Source organism: Trematomus bernacchii, unplaced genomic scaffold (genome assembly GCF_902827165.1).
Source record: "Trematomus bernacchii unplaced genomic scaffold, fTreBer1.1, whole genome shotgun sequence".
Classification (NCBI taxonomy): Eukaryota; Metazoa; Chordata; class Actinopteri; order Perciformes; family Nototheniidae; genus Trematomus; species Trematomus bernacchii.
This window is the reverse complement of record NW_022987689.1, coordinates 12,115,523-12,132,087: the sequence shown is the minus strand read 5'-3', so window position 1 is coordinate 12,132,087 and position 16,565 is coordinate 12,115,523. Positions and strand designations below refer to the sequence as shown.

At 39.7% G+C, this 16,565-nt stretch overlaps 2 protein-coding genes and 1 non-coding gene across 3 annotated transcripts; 2 read left to right on the top strand and 1 right to left on the bottom strand.

The window, feature by feature from the left end:
• Positions 1-3,451: 3,451 nt before the first annotated feature.
• Positions 3,452-9,262, bottom strand: LOC117488704 (caspase-8-like). Its single transcript, XM_034137743.1, has 6 exons — positions 9,147-9,262; positions 8,497-8,834; positions 8,353-8,378; positions 4,519-4,624; positions 3,892-4,438; positions 3,452-3,735 (listed from the first exon to the last, which is right to left on the bottom strand). The coding sequence occupies exons 2-6, from the start codon at positions 8,825-8,827 to the stop codon at positions 3,588-3,590; spliced, it is 1,158 nt and encodes a 385-aa protein (XP_033993634.1). The 5' UTR covers positions 8,828-8,834; positions 9,147-9,262; the 3' UTR covers positions 3,452-3,587.
• A 252-nt stretch (positions 9,263-9,514) lies between these two features.
• Positions 9,515-9,586, top strand: trnae-cuc. Its single transcript has one exon. It is a non-coding gene; the product is annotated as a tRNA-Glu (tRNA).
• Positions 9,587-10,123: 537 nt separating this feature from the next.
• LOC117488612 (granulocyte-macrophage colony-stimulating factor receptor subunit alpha-like) lies at positions 10,124-15,215 on the top strand. The gene is made up of 10 exons (XM_034137612.1): positions 10,124-10,200; positions 10,689-10,762; positions 11,152-11,204; positions 11,329-11,483; positions 11,590-11,765; positions 12,084-12,217; positions 13,525-13,669; positions 13,763-13,862; positions 14,900-14,981; positions 15,076-15,215. The coding sequence occupies exons 1-10, from the start codon at positions 10,124-10,126 to the stop codon at positions 15,160-15,162; spliced, it is 1,083 nt and encodes a 360-aa protein (XP_033993503.1). The 3' UTR covers positions 15,163-15,215.
• Positions 15,216-16,565: the final 1,350 nt, after the last annotated feature.

Genomic DNA, 16,565 nt, shown 5'->3' with positions numbered 1-16,565 from the left:
TGCCACGCTGACTTTGTTTATGGGTGAATTCTGGGGGGGCTTGTGTGGTGACACGTTATGGGACATAATTCACCATTGAGATTATTGTGTTGCAACCCGGACCCGTTAGTGAGGGTACCGGGGTTTGGTGTCATTCATGCTAGCTAGTCATGCAGAGCAGCACATGTACTTACCTTGTCTTGATTAATGGATAATAAAGTGTGAAGTTCCATACTGAACACACCGCCTCTGACTCCCTTTCATTGGCTCTACAATAAATAAGCATGTAAACACCGTGGACCTAACCTCCTCTAGGAGGGTCCGGGGGCATGCTCCCCGGGTCGATTTTTTTTTAAATATTGAAGTTAAAAGCATCAATCTGGTGCACTTTGAGAGCAAAATTAAGAGATCTATGGATACATCTCTCAACACCCATACGAAACAGAACTGTAAACAGATTTTCTTTTTCTTATATTTTACAAATCACTCCCCTTTTAAACTGTATTCTTGTTTTGTCATATAGTAACTGTTTTTCATTTATTCTCTCTGGCTGTCCATCTCATAATGTTCACATAGAAACTAGCTGTCAATAGGAATATCATTCAGAATCACTTGAGAATTTTCGTCTTTTTTAAGAAAAAATGTTCTTATGTCCATCTTCAAAAACTCTGAGTCCGACTGACAGTTTATTTTAAACATTGTCACAGCTCACAGGATAGGTGAGCCAATAAGACAGATGTTTATTTCCATTCAACTCTCTGGTTGGTCTGGTGCCTTGCCTCTGTTGCATTCACTGAACACGGGAAATTACAATCCTGCCGTCCTCTCTAGTGTCATGATGAGGTTCAGGTAAAGCACGGTTAATGTATTATATTATTGACTCAATAATATAATACATGATTTTGAGAGTAGGCAATCTAGGCATATTAACAAAATTAATTAAACATACTTATCACGGCGACGGTGTAGGCAACTGAGATTGTTTTAGTTTTTTTTGTTGTTGCTAGGGGGCCCTTAGTGGCTGCGGGGCCCTAAGCGGCCGCTTATGTCGCTTAATGGGTCGGGCCGGTTCTGGCTCTGGCTCTGACTGCAGACCTACAGACCCCTGCAGAATGCAGAGTAACATTAGTTCCGCCTATCGCACCAGTAAAGCCAATACAGTAGATCGTAATATTAAAAACTTTTATTTTGGAGAAAAAACGCCCCTGCACAGAAATCCTATTTATTCATCCATGCATGGGCGTAATTTCCATTGGGGACAGGGGGGACATGTCCCCCCCACTTTTCAAAATCCCATTTGTGTCCCCCCCACTTTTTAAATGTGTTTATTATTATTTTTTTACGCAAGCGGTCATCGTCAAGGAGGAGCGTCTGTGTGTGTGTGGCACGAGCGCATCTTGTGAGAGAGAGATAGAAAGAGAGAGAGAGGGGGTTGTTGTTAGCATTTGGTACTAGCTCGGAGCTAACGGAGATTAGTAGCTGTTTCAACAATAAGGAGAGGGAGAGCTCTTTCCTGTCGGACTTTGAGAGACTGAGAGAGAGACAGACAAATATATAGAGAGAGAGAGACAGAGAGAGTTACGTGGGTTGTTGTTAGCATCTGTTGCTAGCCCGGAGCTAACGGAGATTAGTAGCTGTTTCAACAATAAGGAGAGGGAGAGCTCTTTCCTGTCGGACTTTGAGAGACTGAGAGAGAGACAGACAAATATATATAGAGAGAGAGACAGAGAGAGAGACTGAGAGAGTTACGTGGGTTGTTGTTAGCATCTGGTGCTAGCCCGGAGCTAACGGAGATTAGAAGCTGTTTCAACAATAAGGAGAGGGAGAGCTCTCTCCTGTCGTAAAACAGGTTCACATGGATAGGATACTAGATAAGTGTGCACACTCTGTATACACTACACATTTTTCTTGGATTTGTTAACACTATAGTCCCTAATATATTTGTAGAAAGGCAGGAAATGGAATTAAATCGAGAAAATGTTTCATTGCGGAGGACCCCCTGTTTTCTGTCCCCCCCACTTCTCAAACCAAAGTTACACCCTTGCATCCATGTGTTGGTTGAATCCGTTCTAAAGTCCAGGAAACTTTAAAACTAACGGTAATTGATTTAAGGACTAATTGATTTTCACCTCATCACTCAGTTACTTAACAGTTTTCATATAAATGTACTAGTTTTGTAGGCTACTGGTCATGTTTGAATTTATTTACCTAAGACATAATAGTAAATAGATTTTTGTTTTAAAGGTAGGCCTACTTTATGAACACTTTCAGATTTATGCATATTTGTGTTGAGGATGGAGTAAAAATATAGTTTCTCATTATTATCCTGCTTGCAGGTGTGCACATTTTAGGGCTTCTGTTTGTAGAAAGTTCCAGTGAAAAATAATAACTTGAGAAATCTTATGCGCACCCCCCCTACCCCCCGTTAACAAAACATGGAACAACCAGTGATCATCATTCTTTGGGTATACAGACAGATTTATTCTGCAAACAAAATCTGTGACAATATAAAATACAATTATTCAAAGTGATGATTAGAAAAATAGAGAGATTAAGAATAATAAAACAGATAGAATGCATTTTAAAGGGGACCTATCATGCAAAATGCACTTTTGTACATCTTTTATACATGAATATGTGTCCCCGGTGTTCCAGGGAACTCAGCAAGTGTCAGAAAACACAACCCTCTCTATTTTCCTCCATACGCAAATCTCTAAAAAAGGGGCTGCAATGGATCTGATAAAAACTGATCCAGATTTGAACACGTTACTGACGTCAGGACGGTGGCGCTACGGCTATTGGGCCAACTCTCCACCTATCAGGGGAATGTGGGGTTGGGCCACGGCCGGCCATTGCCGCTCGAAAGCGCTGGAGACGCTGTAGTACATATGCCAGGCCTGTAAGTGGCGCTGTAGTCTGCCACAAAAGCAGTGAAGAAGACTTCCCGCCCATAGTTACCATGGTTACCCTTCTGTTTATTCTCCGCTGTGGCTTTTTTTCTCCCTCCCCGAGGCAAGCGTTTGCTCCCGCTGCTTTAATTCAATGCAATCCCTCCCCGTCGAGGCAAGCACTGTAATTCTCTCCGGTTAGTCCACCAGCAGATGACAAACACCCACCTCTCCGCCTCTTCCAAGGAACGAGGGGACCGTGCGGCAGAGTTTCAGTTTCAGTTACTTTCGCCGGTCAAGATGTCCGTTAAAGTTTAAATCTTCTGGACAAAATTAGAAAAGTGCCGGTCAAAGGTCTTCTTTGTTATTTATTGAGCTTTAAAACAAATGAATAACGACTCTATATAATAAAACACGGAGGACGGAGATCTCTTTTTCTCCCCCTCTTCTGACAGCCCAGCAGCTGATCAGAGCACGTCTCCCCTCTCCTGCAGGGGGGCGTGGTCAGCAGAATCAGACCTGTAGACAGCAAACAGCACATAGAGCGAAATGAGGCATGGCTAAAATGCATGATCTGTTTGGTATTTTGAAAACAGAAACGTATAAATATACCTTATATAGGTATGGCCCTACAATATATCATTTAAATATAGCATGATAGGTCCACTTTAAGTAAGACATTGTGTATAGTGTGTTTGCATTATTTTTGGCGATGAAGCTTCAGTTGCGATTTGGAGTCAACACAAGACCCTTCCTCAGGGTGTGCCTAATTTCGGGCATCTGCTTTACTGCACTAGGCATCGCACCGCCCTCTTTCCCGGCTACTTCATTGTTCACCCGACGGAGGATAACTTCAAGTTCTTCGTTCCTAAAAAAAATATGAGGTGTAGAAAAACATGTTACTATCACATAATGGTCACATAGTCAAGTGTAAAATATACATGGTAACTATCTTATCATCAGATTTAGATCTACAATGGGATATTTCAATAACTATATAATTAATGTTGAGTTTGAGATTTACCTCAGACAGCCTACTTTTAGCTGGTTACAGACAGATTGGATGAACCAGCTCCCCTCCGTTTTGCTTCGTATAGCATAATAATCTTCAACAGTGGCACTATGAACTAGAAAATCTGCTTCCTGAGGGATGGATGTCGAGTGAGAGTCATCAGCCTGCAGACCTTTTAATAACACCCCAGGATGTATCTGCCGTCCCTGGCAGGCCTGGATCAGGAACACTTTGGGCTTGGCAGTGAGGGGAGATTGAGGAGTTGCCATGAAGGTTCTCGTTATTTGTTTGATAGGGAGGGGCTGCCCATCAATCCCCAATACGACACCCTTGTTTCCGTGACTCAGAACACAGCAGATGAAGGCATCGCCATGCCGAGGAGCCTCTTGAAGATCGGTGAATCCGCTGCAAGTCCACTCCTTGACATTGAACTCCTGCAGCTGAGAGAAGTTGCACTGAGAAGCAAAGCATACCAGCGCTCGCTCCATCTGGTCCTTGGTTTGGTCTTTACACATCAGCACTCTGAACCTCAGCCAGCTGAACACCTCTGCCAAGCTTTCTGCAGTGAAATAAAACCTAGTTAGGCTTCAACAGGCAAAACCGGGATGATAATGTAAATCTGTCTACTCTGTAACATACCAGCATCTATATCGGTTCCATGTCTCACTCCACCATCCCCAAAATGTGCGTTGTTTATGATCAGGCAGAGGCCGGTGGGCCGGCTGTTCAACTCGTACTGCCCGTCCTGAAAACAACAGAAACAATTTCACACAAACACAAAATGATGAAACTAACTGGAATGGATTAGGGCTGGGCTATGTATGTAAATATATTTACACATTAAGGTTTTTGATGAATAATAATAGCTATGTGGATATAATGGCTAAATAGTGCTGCAGATAATTAAATATTTTAATAAATAGTCCAAAAGTGGATACAAGTACTCAAAACAAACAAACTCCTTTGAGTTTACTCTTTTGAAAAAGCCCGCTTGTCACTCAAAAAATCCTCCCACTCAAAAGATGGCGACAATTTTCAAGATGGTCACCAATGATGGCTTGGAAATGTCATTTTTTGCCATAAAATCACTTTTCACGTCAAATCATACAATTTAATAACAACGTAGAAACAAAATTCAGAGGTCAGGAATGACTCAGAAGTTGTCTCAGCCATAAAATCTAAATAATCTGCCAATAGAAAACTGGGTAGCCAATAGGGATGGGAATTTGAAAGCAAATGTATATTCGAATATTCGACCCCCAAAAAAACGGTTAACCGATTAACCGAAATGTACATATCCTATAAAAAATAAAAATAAATAAATACATGTTCAAATAAGTATAGAAACCATGGGCGTAGGAAGCATCCTCAATGTGGGTGGGACAATTTGACAGGGGGTGTGGGCAGGTGGTGGACCTCACCTCCTCTAGGGTGGTACGGGGGCATGCTCCCCCGGGAAGATTTGTTTTTAAATGTTGAAGTCAAATGCATCAATCTGCTGCACTTTGAGAGCAAAATTAGGGACTAAATCTATGGATACCTCTCTCAACACCATATGAAACAGAACTGTAAACAGATTTACTTTTTCTTTATGCATATTTTACAAATCACTCCTTTTAAACTGTATTTTTGTGTTACTGTCCTATAGTATGAGTTGGAATTATTTCATACCTGTTATTCTCTTATTTTGTATAACTATTATGATCATATAAAGGTGTGCCTTGGAAATACTTATTTACATAAATGATTACCAAACCGTTTGAGACCCACTACTTAGACTAAAGTGAACCATCTAAACCCTCAGAGAGTCCTTTACCTCACTGAGCTGGAGTTATCAGCCTCTCAGTCTGACAGGAGAGGACTCTCCCTCCACCTCTTTAATAACAGCGCCTTATATCCGGGTGCTAGTGGAACACACTCGTGAACTGTTAGCACCGGAGCCTCGCAGCGTGGAAACTGTGCCGCGCATCATTTTACAACTAAAGACACAGCTATACAAAAACCGCAGCATGTGTACGGCTCATGTGTACGGCTCTGAGAATCTGCCTTGGTACAAAGTAGCAGTGAAAACATGGTATGGAATTTCATTGATTTGGGCATTCTCACAATAAGCAAGTGGAATGGATTTGATAATGAAGCACTGACACAGTGCTCTACAGAGAGTGGCGAGTGGATAGACCGATTCACGGACTTTCCGCATAGTAAAAGTGGGGGGGTCTAAACTAATCATTTTAAAAGGTGGGGGGGACTTGTCCCACCCTCATATAATGGCCCATGATAGAAACCAAGTCGAATTTATTGAACTGGTGATCACAGTTTGAACAGTTGACAGCTATAGGCCTAAAGCTTTCATGCTTAAAAGATAACTTGGTTTTTAAATTAAAGAGGGATCATACACGAACAACATAACGGGTTAGGGTAACGTAACCCTATTACAACAGAGATCAACAACCTATAACAGGGCCTATGCACAGAATGCAGCTATTCAATACTCATTCTTGTTTAAGAATATGAGCATGTCTACATGCTCAGGGGAGAGGCGGGTGCGGAGGCGAGTCACAATCAGGCCAGCTGTAGAGAAGACCCTCTCAGCTGGAATTTGGGCATAAGATGAGGTTTGAGTCTGCGTGATCTGCGTGTAGGGAGGGGCAGCAGCCATATCATTAGCTAGAACTAGCTAGATCTGATGGATTTGGACATAAACGCGAGTGAAGTATAACCGGACACGAGAGAGAGAGATCAGCACCTGCAGCTCTGCCCGCTGTGAGGGACCAGTGAGCGGAGCAAAACACACCTTTAGACCTAACACACTTAGCTATGGCACTGTCGTATACATTGAATTATTCCACCTGATCATATGTAATTAACTTAGGCACCCCTCCCAAAAAAAGGAAGTTTTCGAATAGCTGAATAAGTTCGAATATTCGAATATTCGATTAATCGTTCCCATCCCTAGTAGCCAATATGCAATGCAGTTGAGGCGGTGGGGTATGTTGGGGTGTAGAAGTTTAGTACTGTAGAGCAGGGGTGTCAAACTCAAATACACAGTGGGCCAAAATTTGAAAAATGGGTACTAGTCGAGGGCCGGACTGGTTCAATGTTTATTGCAAAACTTATTGAAATGAACTTATTGCACATATTAAACCTGGAACTAACACAGCTTAAATGATTGCCTATAAAAACAACATTAAACATTAAATAATCAGTTGCATTAATTTCTTATGGCTCTATCTGCAGCTTTTCCGGAGTCATTTCTTATGATTACATTTTTCCACAGGCCAACAACAGTTTCAAAAAAACAATTTCCCTCAAAGAAAAAAAACAAACATGCTCTGTTGTCGCAAGAGAAAAAGTGCAGAATGAAAGATCCATTGAAACTCAGTTTGCTGCTCTGTGATGCTAGTTCAAGCCAGATACTTGGCATCTCATCTTGGGTGCAAGTTCATCAATGTTTGGGGTCAGGCTCTGAGCTGAGGAAACCCTCAGGATTGAGTGAAGGTGTGCGTGCAATATACCGGAGGGCCAGATCTAATAGTAATATAAATTATCCTGCGGGCCGAAATTAAATCCACCAAGGGCCTGATTTGGCCCCCGGGCCTTGAGTTTGACACATGTGCTGTAGAGGTACCAGTGGCGTAACAAGGTTGTGATTGGCCCCGGTGCAAATATTGTTTTGGAATAATATATCTAAAAAAATATATAAAAAAAGAATATCTAAAAAAAATATATAAAAAAGACAATTTGAATTTTTTTTTTTTTTTTTTTGCATGGGCCCCTGGCCGGCTCTGGGCTCTAATGCTGCTAACATAGAAGACTCTTATTAGTATAAGTGTGGTTTAGTTTCCCAAATGCTTTCTAATAAGTCCCACATTGTAACATTCTGTGTTTAAAAGGACAGAAAATAGCTCTGATGAATTTTCTAAATAATGAATTTGGCTGTAATTCAAAACCAAAATCGCAGAATTTGATCGAGTGGTGAAAATGTTAAAATATGGTTTACTTGGATGGAAATGACGGCCATCTTGGAAATTGGTCGCATTTTTTTCAAAATGTAAGTGGCTGAGGATTTGTTTTTGTTTAATAAATTGCTCCATGGGGACGAACAAGAAAATGTTGGTGCTTGAATCCACTTATGAAAGATTTTTACATCTATATGCAGCACTATAAGATAAATAATAGTACAGAAAGAAAAATGTATGTAAATTCGGTAATTAACATGGAAATGACACTTATACAATATTACCATGTCAGAAATGTAAGAAGATATCTAGTCCCATTTTAACTTTACTTTTTACCTTTACTATTCTTAACTAGTTTGAATCTTACCCTAACAGTATTACAATGCTATTATGAGTAGATGTTAATACAGGATAATAAGTATGTCAATTGTGTCTTTTTTACAAAGGCTAACTAAAAACCCTGACGCAAGCATTTTAACATTAAGTGTGCTTTTTCAATATTAGGTTATCTCACCTCCTTTCGCCTTTGTGGCTGATTATCTGCGGGAATACGAGGGAAACAGAAGGACACTTTACAAACGTAACATTTTAAAATGTCAACCTCACAGTAACACACATTTGGCATGCGTATTAGTCATTTGTATGCATGTTAACGTACCGGTGTTGTCAACTGAACAAGCCTGAACCGGGTATGGTAAGAGGCAGTTTTCCTTCTTCAGTATGTTCTTCAGCTCAGGGTAAGTCTCCTGGATATCCTCATCAGTTTGCAGGAGGTTCAGGAAGGCTAAGCAGGTCTCCTCTCCTTTGTTCATGATCTTATCCACCAACTCCACAACGTGGCCCTCTTCATGTAGTTTGTTGATGCTTTTCAAATTGTTGTACTCACGTCGAGTTATCAACTTCTTCTGATCAGCTTTGTTGAGGATTAGCCTGTAGTCTGCACACAACGTTTCCAGAATGGATGTCTTATTACTTCTCAAAATGTCCATGCTGAATCTGACAGGGAGAAAAACAACACGCATATTGGTCTATTTTTCTCCAAAAATAAAATGTATCATTTTTGTACTCAAGAGTTGAAAGCAACAATATTACATGTAGCAGCAAGACCCTTCAAAATGAATCGATATCGCTTTAAAATGTAGTTTAACTATCTAGATTGAATCCATGCTAACCTGCTATAGGCTACATCAACTACGTTTTATAACTACTTCCTACGATAATGGCATTAAGTGACGTTGCTAAAGTTAGCCACTTTATCAAAGTCGACCTAAATCGATCAAAGGAACAACATGTTTCAGTGCACTGTACCGTGTCTCTTCGTCGTGCCCGTGAGAACAGTAGCAGGTGTGCTTTCGTTTTCAAAACTCGGAAATCCTGTATATTTCCCATGTCTTCTAGGTTAGTAGGCTAGAATAGGATGTGCAGACAATGGACATGCATGTGTGTGTGGTGCTAGCCCACCACCTAGTGGAAGATTATCAGCACTGTGTGCCGTGGTAGAGAGATAGTGACAGTAGCCGAACAGTTAGTCAGTGATGCTTTTATATCCTCCACCCCATGGGGCTTTCCTTAGCAAAAAAACAAATTATTCAAAACAAAACTAAATTCGTGTTTCGAGGGCTGAAAACGGCTCTAGTCACTTTGAAATAGTTATTATTCTGCTAAGTAGTCGACCTTCCCTGGTGGTCTAGTGGTTAGGATTCGGCGCTCTCACCGCCGCGGCCCGGGTTCGATTCCCGGTCAGGGAACTACATTTTTGCTGTTTTATTTAGGAATATATAATTCTGTATTACACTTTTATAGCTGTGTCTAGTTGTAAATAAAGAACGTACTTCAAGAAATATATGCTTCATTTAGGAATACTAATTTCTCATAATTGTTTTAATTTTGATGTCATTTTTGATGTTTTCAGTTTCTAAATTAGCAACCTATAGATTAAGTAGTAATATGTTTCAAGGCAAGATAGAAAAATATCCAAATAACTTGAGAAACCTCTTAAATTCAATTACAGGTTGAATGAAAGTCAATGTACCAGTGTCCAGTTCAACAAATGTGTACAATTATTTTGAAATATCATGGCACAAGTCGCGACCTTCTCGATTTGTTTTTAGAAAATGAACACATTTAATTAATTTCCCATTGTCTTAGTCTTACTCTATAGTTTTTACTGCATATTTTAAGGCTAAGACATATTTTGATTTTGTAGTGTATTTATCAAAAAATTACAAATTAAGTAACAGGAAGAAGCCTAATGTTTCCTGAAGCCTTGTACAGTGTGTAACGTCATGCTTCTTCTTTCCCCAGAAAGGTTTCACTATCTTCAGTCATCGAGAGCACTGTCAGAGTGGAGGGACAGCGGGAGGTAACGGTTTCCTATTACTACTATTTACCACATTGTACTGTAGATGGATTGTTTAAAATTGTATTCAAGAAAGCTTACACCTAAAATAGCTAAGCATGGGTTTCCCCTTTATATATGCAGTCTATGGTTTATCACTTTTCAGAGAGAAAAGTTTAGCAGGGTGAAAAAAAAACAAAGCATTGACAACGTTTTCTTTTATGTGGAAAATGTAAAAGCTTTTGTCGGCAGTAGAAATGTAATTTAAATATTAAGATTCATATGAAGAAAGCTGTTTCTTTCAATTTGATTACACGGCATAAAGATGTCTTACTGTCAGTCACTACATTTAAGCACTTAAAAAGGGGAAGTATAAACAGGCAGGAAATGTGTTAATGTGGACCGATACAAGAGGTTCTCTATGTACTTGGGTGCTAGACACTGTACGCTCAGGATTATGGGGCAATGTTAATTTCTTTCTGTTTGTGTGTTTGTGTGTGTGAAACCCTTAGGTATGCTATGAAGCTGTTTCCTGCACATCCAATACTTTGGTCCAGTTTGCTGGTTTTGTTTGCTTTACAAATTGGTAGGTAACACGCACACATGCTTGACGAACACACACACACACACACACACACACACACACACACACACACACACACACACACACACACACACACACACACACACACAGAGTTAGTTGGTTATCTTGCTTTCCTTGTATACAGTAATCACAGTAATTGGCTTCCTCTAATTCTTCCTAAATCACGGAAAATACCCAAAAATGTGGATTAATTAAGCATGGTATATTTTGAAGAAAATATGCTTTCATATTTTGTATAATCTGAATGGAAGTGCATTGATGCTTACATTGGACCACTTATGTGTGAGGGTCTTTAAAGTTATAACTTGACCATCCGTTGCCTTTAGTTTCCCCCCGTGCTAAAACTCCAAATGTATTTACTCCTTTAATAGAGGCTGAAGCTGACTTTTCAGATGTCTGTCAGGATACAATGGCTGCTGATGACGTGAGAATCAATGTTTTTTATATTGTCCAAAGCTCACACAGTCACATAAAAGCCACCCACTTTAATGCAGATGTATTTTCTGATTTCTATATTCTGTTCTTGTTGTTTGTGGTACTTTTTTCAGATCGATGTACTGAGTTCTTCAGTGCAGGGGCATCATGTAGAGATGGAAGATATATATGATAAGGTTTACTGCCTCCTTTACCCAACAAATATACTCAACTGCTCCTGGTCATTTAACACCTTACAGCAGGATACTCAGCTCTTTGTCAACATCAGGTATTTAAAAAAATGATACATTACACATGTGGCATAGAGAGTATTTATGAATAATTAAAGGCATACTTACATCCCTTACATTCTCTTTCCCTCTGTTTTCATGCAGCATCTGTGATGGTGACAAATCAGTTCAGTCTCCTGACCTGTCGTCTGAGGAGAAAGTCGCATCAAGGTCTTTGGCTCTGCATGATCACAAGATGTCACTTTTAATCCTACACTTCAACATCACCCTGCACGACAAGTGGACAGTCTACGCCTCCAAATACGACCTCAACATGCTAGGTAATACAAGACAAACTCTCATTGAGCTCTTGAGTAGGGGAAACAGGGTAGGTTTATCTCACTTCTAGGGTTCAAAAGCTAACCAATAGGTCAATATCACGATGAAATAAACTTGATAATGGAGTGACAGGAATTTTGGTGTCCTACGTCAAAATAATAAAAACATTTTACCATATAAAAAGAGAGGGGAAAGCTATAGTTGATTTTTTTCACTGGCTAGTAACATATGGTTGTAAGCTTAGTTGCTAGCAGAAATCCGCAGTTCCGCCTGCATTTTTTATAATTATTTTACTAATGTTGTGGTTGTGTGTGCCACAGAGGTTCTGTCTCCACCCCAAAACATCTCTGCATCAATCAAAGATGGAGGTCTATTGGTGACATGGGGTCTGCCCCACAGTAGAGCCCACATCAGCTCCTCCTGCTTTGAATACCAGCTGGACATGGGTGACCAGGTACAGTATACATGTGTGGATATGGATGTAAATTATTCAATAATGTAGGTTACGCTTCCTATGATGCCTTATAATGCATTGTAAACATACTTCTTATACACAATAATGCTTGTATCACTGGTTGATTATCAAAATAAACATTTACTCCATTAAGCTACACCAGAATGCATTCTACCTACAAGGATACAACCTGTTTTAGCAAAAGCGCAAATTATATCCAATAAAGCATTTTCTCTATCTATCTCACTAAAATCCCTAAGAAAGCAGCACCTGCAGTGTCAACTCTTTCTGTCACATAATAAGTGACAGGTGCTTTATTATATGACAGAGGATTTTTATTAATCAGATCAGTAGACCTCCTCAGTACGTTTTGAATGATTTGAGTGGGTGAGAGAGCGCACTGAACACAGCTTCAGACCCTATCACTTAGTTTATGCTTGTGTAATAGAAAATGGCATAACAAAGGCCTTAATTCAGATTTATACTGTATTGTTCTTTATTCTGCTTGTTTTGGAGGTCTTCTTCCTGTTTAATACTTACATTTTGTATGAATTCTACCATTAGGTTATGTTTTGGCTTGGTTTTTCCGTCTGTCTGTCAACAGGATTAGGAGGGAATCAGACAGTGATGCCACTTTGTTTACTTCAGTAACATAGTGACATCACTATGTAACACTCAAGATTCTATTGGTTAGCGCTCAACACTTGACACGTGACAGGCTAAGGGGCGGGACGTCTCTTAGCGGTTGACCAATCACAACAGAGCCGGCCAGCTAACCAATCAGAGCAGACTGGGCTCTGGTTTCAGACAGAGGGTGAAAAGAGGCGCTGCAGCACAGGCAGGATGAGAAAAATAAAGAGCTTTTTGAACATTAAAGAATGTAAACATGTCACTGTAGAGACACAAAATACAAAAATGATCCTGAAAATCAGCATAATATGCCCTTTTAAAGGCAAACAATGAACACGTAAAGTTACTTCTAATTACAATATATTACATTCCATAAAAGAATATAATGTATTGCAACTGTATGAATCATAATACACCATGACATTTGCCGTAAAAGGTTAGTGAGTGACAATTACGTAAAGTATTATAACACTAGATCTTATAAGTCAATATCAAATACTTTATCATGATTATTGTTATAAAGCATAATTTACAAGTCCTTTCAAAAATAATAAGAGTGCTATAACAACAAATAAGTATGTTTATAATGCATTATAGACCGGGGCATCTTAGTAAGTGTTAATATATTTGAGCTTTAAGTGCATTCTTTTGTTGATCCTTTATTTTCTTTTAAACAGGAAACACCCAAAGAGTTGAGTGAGCAGCTGTTCTATAGAGAGCCCAAAGTAGATCCCTCCTCCACCTACAGAGTGAGGATGAGGACAAGGAAGGGCAGCAAATGTGTGGAATTTTCTCAATGGAGTGAATGGAGCCATGCACTCAGTGAGTAGGGCTTTTTACATCTTGAAATCATCCCCATCCATCTACACACAAGTTTAATTGGTATCATCTGTATGTGTGTATGTGTGCTTGTAGCTGTGGAACAGTCCAAACTCAACAATCTAGTGATCGTCTCAATTTCACTTGGAATACCCATGATCCTCCTGGCTGTGCTGCTGCTGCTGCGCCATCAGAGGTACTGTTTCTGTCTCCCGCTGAATAACTAGCATGATGATTGGTGTGTGAGACGCACACACTCACATCTGTACAGCTCCTGAGAGACTATTTTATATTATTTGTATTCTGCCTCAGTTTTCTGTTTCTAATCTGACAACAGACACTCTGTCCTGTCTTCTAAATGTGAAACAGTGTCAGACGACAAAAAAGATGTCAGCAGAGTGGGGGCAGTTATAAGGAAAACAAAGAAAAGGGAACTAAAAGGAGTGTATGGGTGGTTGCGGTGGTGTCTTTTTTTTTGTAAAGCCACAAAAGACATCCACCCTAAACTTCCTTAACGTTAAGACAGAAACCCCCCCCCCCGGAGAGACACAGGGGTAAACACAACATGAAATGCTGATAAACATTAAGGACGGATGTGCATCTTTTCTTCCATTTTCTTTATGGCAGTTTCACTTTATATGGTCCACTTATAGTTTTAAAACCAAAACTAAAAAAATATGAATGTATGCAATGTCATAAATGGCAGCTGTGTATACTTAAATGTGCGTAACACTTTCTAAGTTAATGCTGACTTATAAGGGCAAACATAATACTTTATAATCGCTGGTCACTTACTTTCTTTTTGTGGACGGATCATAGTGTATTGAAAATATCATAGTTGTAATCCATTAGAATGTTTTTATATTACATTAGAATGTGATTTAAGTACACAATATATTTTATTGTGTATAGTGTCAGTGAGTGACCAACAATAATGATTTATTATAATCCTAGACCTTATAAGTCATTTATTTTTTTGTCTTAAATCATTTTGAAAATCTAAGAGTGCTATACGGTAATTATCTAGTTTCGGCTCTGAGCAGATTAAAAAGCATCAAAGAGCACATATGATGTTCATTTTAGCCTTTGCAGACCATTTACATGCACAAAAACCTGTATAACACACTACAGGTTAGAGAAAACCCCTTTTTGCCTAAAAGGGCCCCTTTAAAAATGTTGTAGACAGTTTTACCAAAATGTGTACTGACATTTGTTTCTATGCGTGTGTTTCAGGCTGTCTAAGGTTCTGTTTCCTCCGATTCCTCGCCCCCCACAAAAGTACAAACATTTCCTGGAAAAAAATGACACATTCAATGTAAGAAAATACCGTACACCTGACGTAACATTTAACCCAACCACAACCACTTGTGTAACGATTGTTTCAATGTTTTTGTGTGTGTTGTAAACAGTTCTTCCACCCTACCCCGTCAGCTGAGCCTGCGGAGGAGATCACAGAGGTAGAGGACACGGAGCAAAAGCCTGGCAAGACATTGTAAAAGCTCAATCTGAAAGACACATTTACATTAAAAAAAAAAACGCCTCAGGTAAACGCTTGACATTGTGCATTTTTATGTTATAATATATATTTTAGCAACAAGCATAACTGTGTTGAGTGCACACAAACGTTTGTTTTCATGTCACATTTATGTTACTCATTTCTTTTATAACACCAGAGTCCAGTCAGGCCAACATGCTGGTTAAAGTTCTGCAATACTTTCAAGACATTTTAAGAGGTATAGCAATATGACTTTAAAGGTCACCTATTGTGCAAAATCCACTTTTTCATGTCCTTTATACATAAACATGTGTCCCCTCTGCATCAAGAGATTCTGAACGTTTCAGGAAAAAAGATTCTCTCTCTTTTTTTCCTGATCCATTTATATAAAATGGGCTGATCAGATTTTGGTCACTTTGTGATGCTACAATGTTTTTATGGGTTGTGCAACCATTAGCCAATCACCAACCAAGCTAACCCCCGCCCACCTTATCACCTGAATCTCCTCTAATGGCGCATTTCCACTGCAGGGCCTCGCATGGCTTAGTACGGTATAGTTAGGCCTTGGTAGGCCAGGCTCACTTTATGCTGCGTTTCCATTACAGTTTAGTAGCTGGGGCAGTAACTATAGTAACGCAGTGTAGGCGGAGCCGTGACGTCATCTTCAATGCGAAACACAAAACCAACATCAGCCGTTAGCTGTTAGCCCTCAGAGCTCACAGCTCCTCATATCTGTTCAGAAACGAGACAAAAGTTAAACAAGTACAAACCACAGACTGCCTGTGTCATGGTGAATACAGTCGCTGCTTTATTTATGTCTGTATAGGCCGTTGTTGTGAGTGTGTACGGTCGGAGCATATACAACATTAGCTTAGCCAATCTCCATTCAGAAAACACGCATTTTAAAAGGTTTTTCGCCTGCCGTCTGTCTGCAGACTTGTCAAAGCATTAATTCATGGTTTTTACTAACCGGTATCAGTATGTTGTTACTTCGGCATCATTTTGAAACGTGTATTACAATTAAATCAGGGTAAAATATGTTCATTGTGTTGTAGTTGTAGCCACTCACATCACTAGTTTAGCATATTCAGCCTGGTTGTTGGCCTGGAAAGAACCACGATTTTGGAGGGCCAGAAAAACTGTGAAAAGGTACCCGTTAGCCTGAACTACCCCTAGTGGAAACGCAACAAAAAACGGGCCGGGTTTGGCACGGCACGCTTAAACCGTGCTACGCGCTGCAGTGGAAATGCGCCATTAGAGCACCACATATCTGGCAGAGGGACATAAACTTACTGGTTAAATGAACCTGAAATGTCAATGCAGTGCTTGTATTTAATGTGTTGTACGTTTTTGCATAATAATTAAAGTTGATATGTTGTTATATCGTGTGCTCCTTTGGACCGA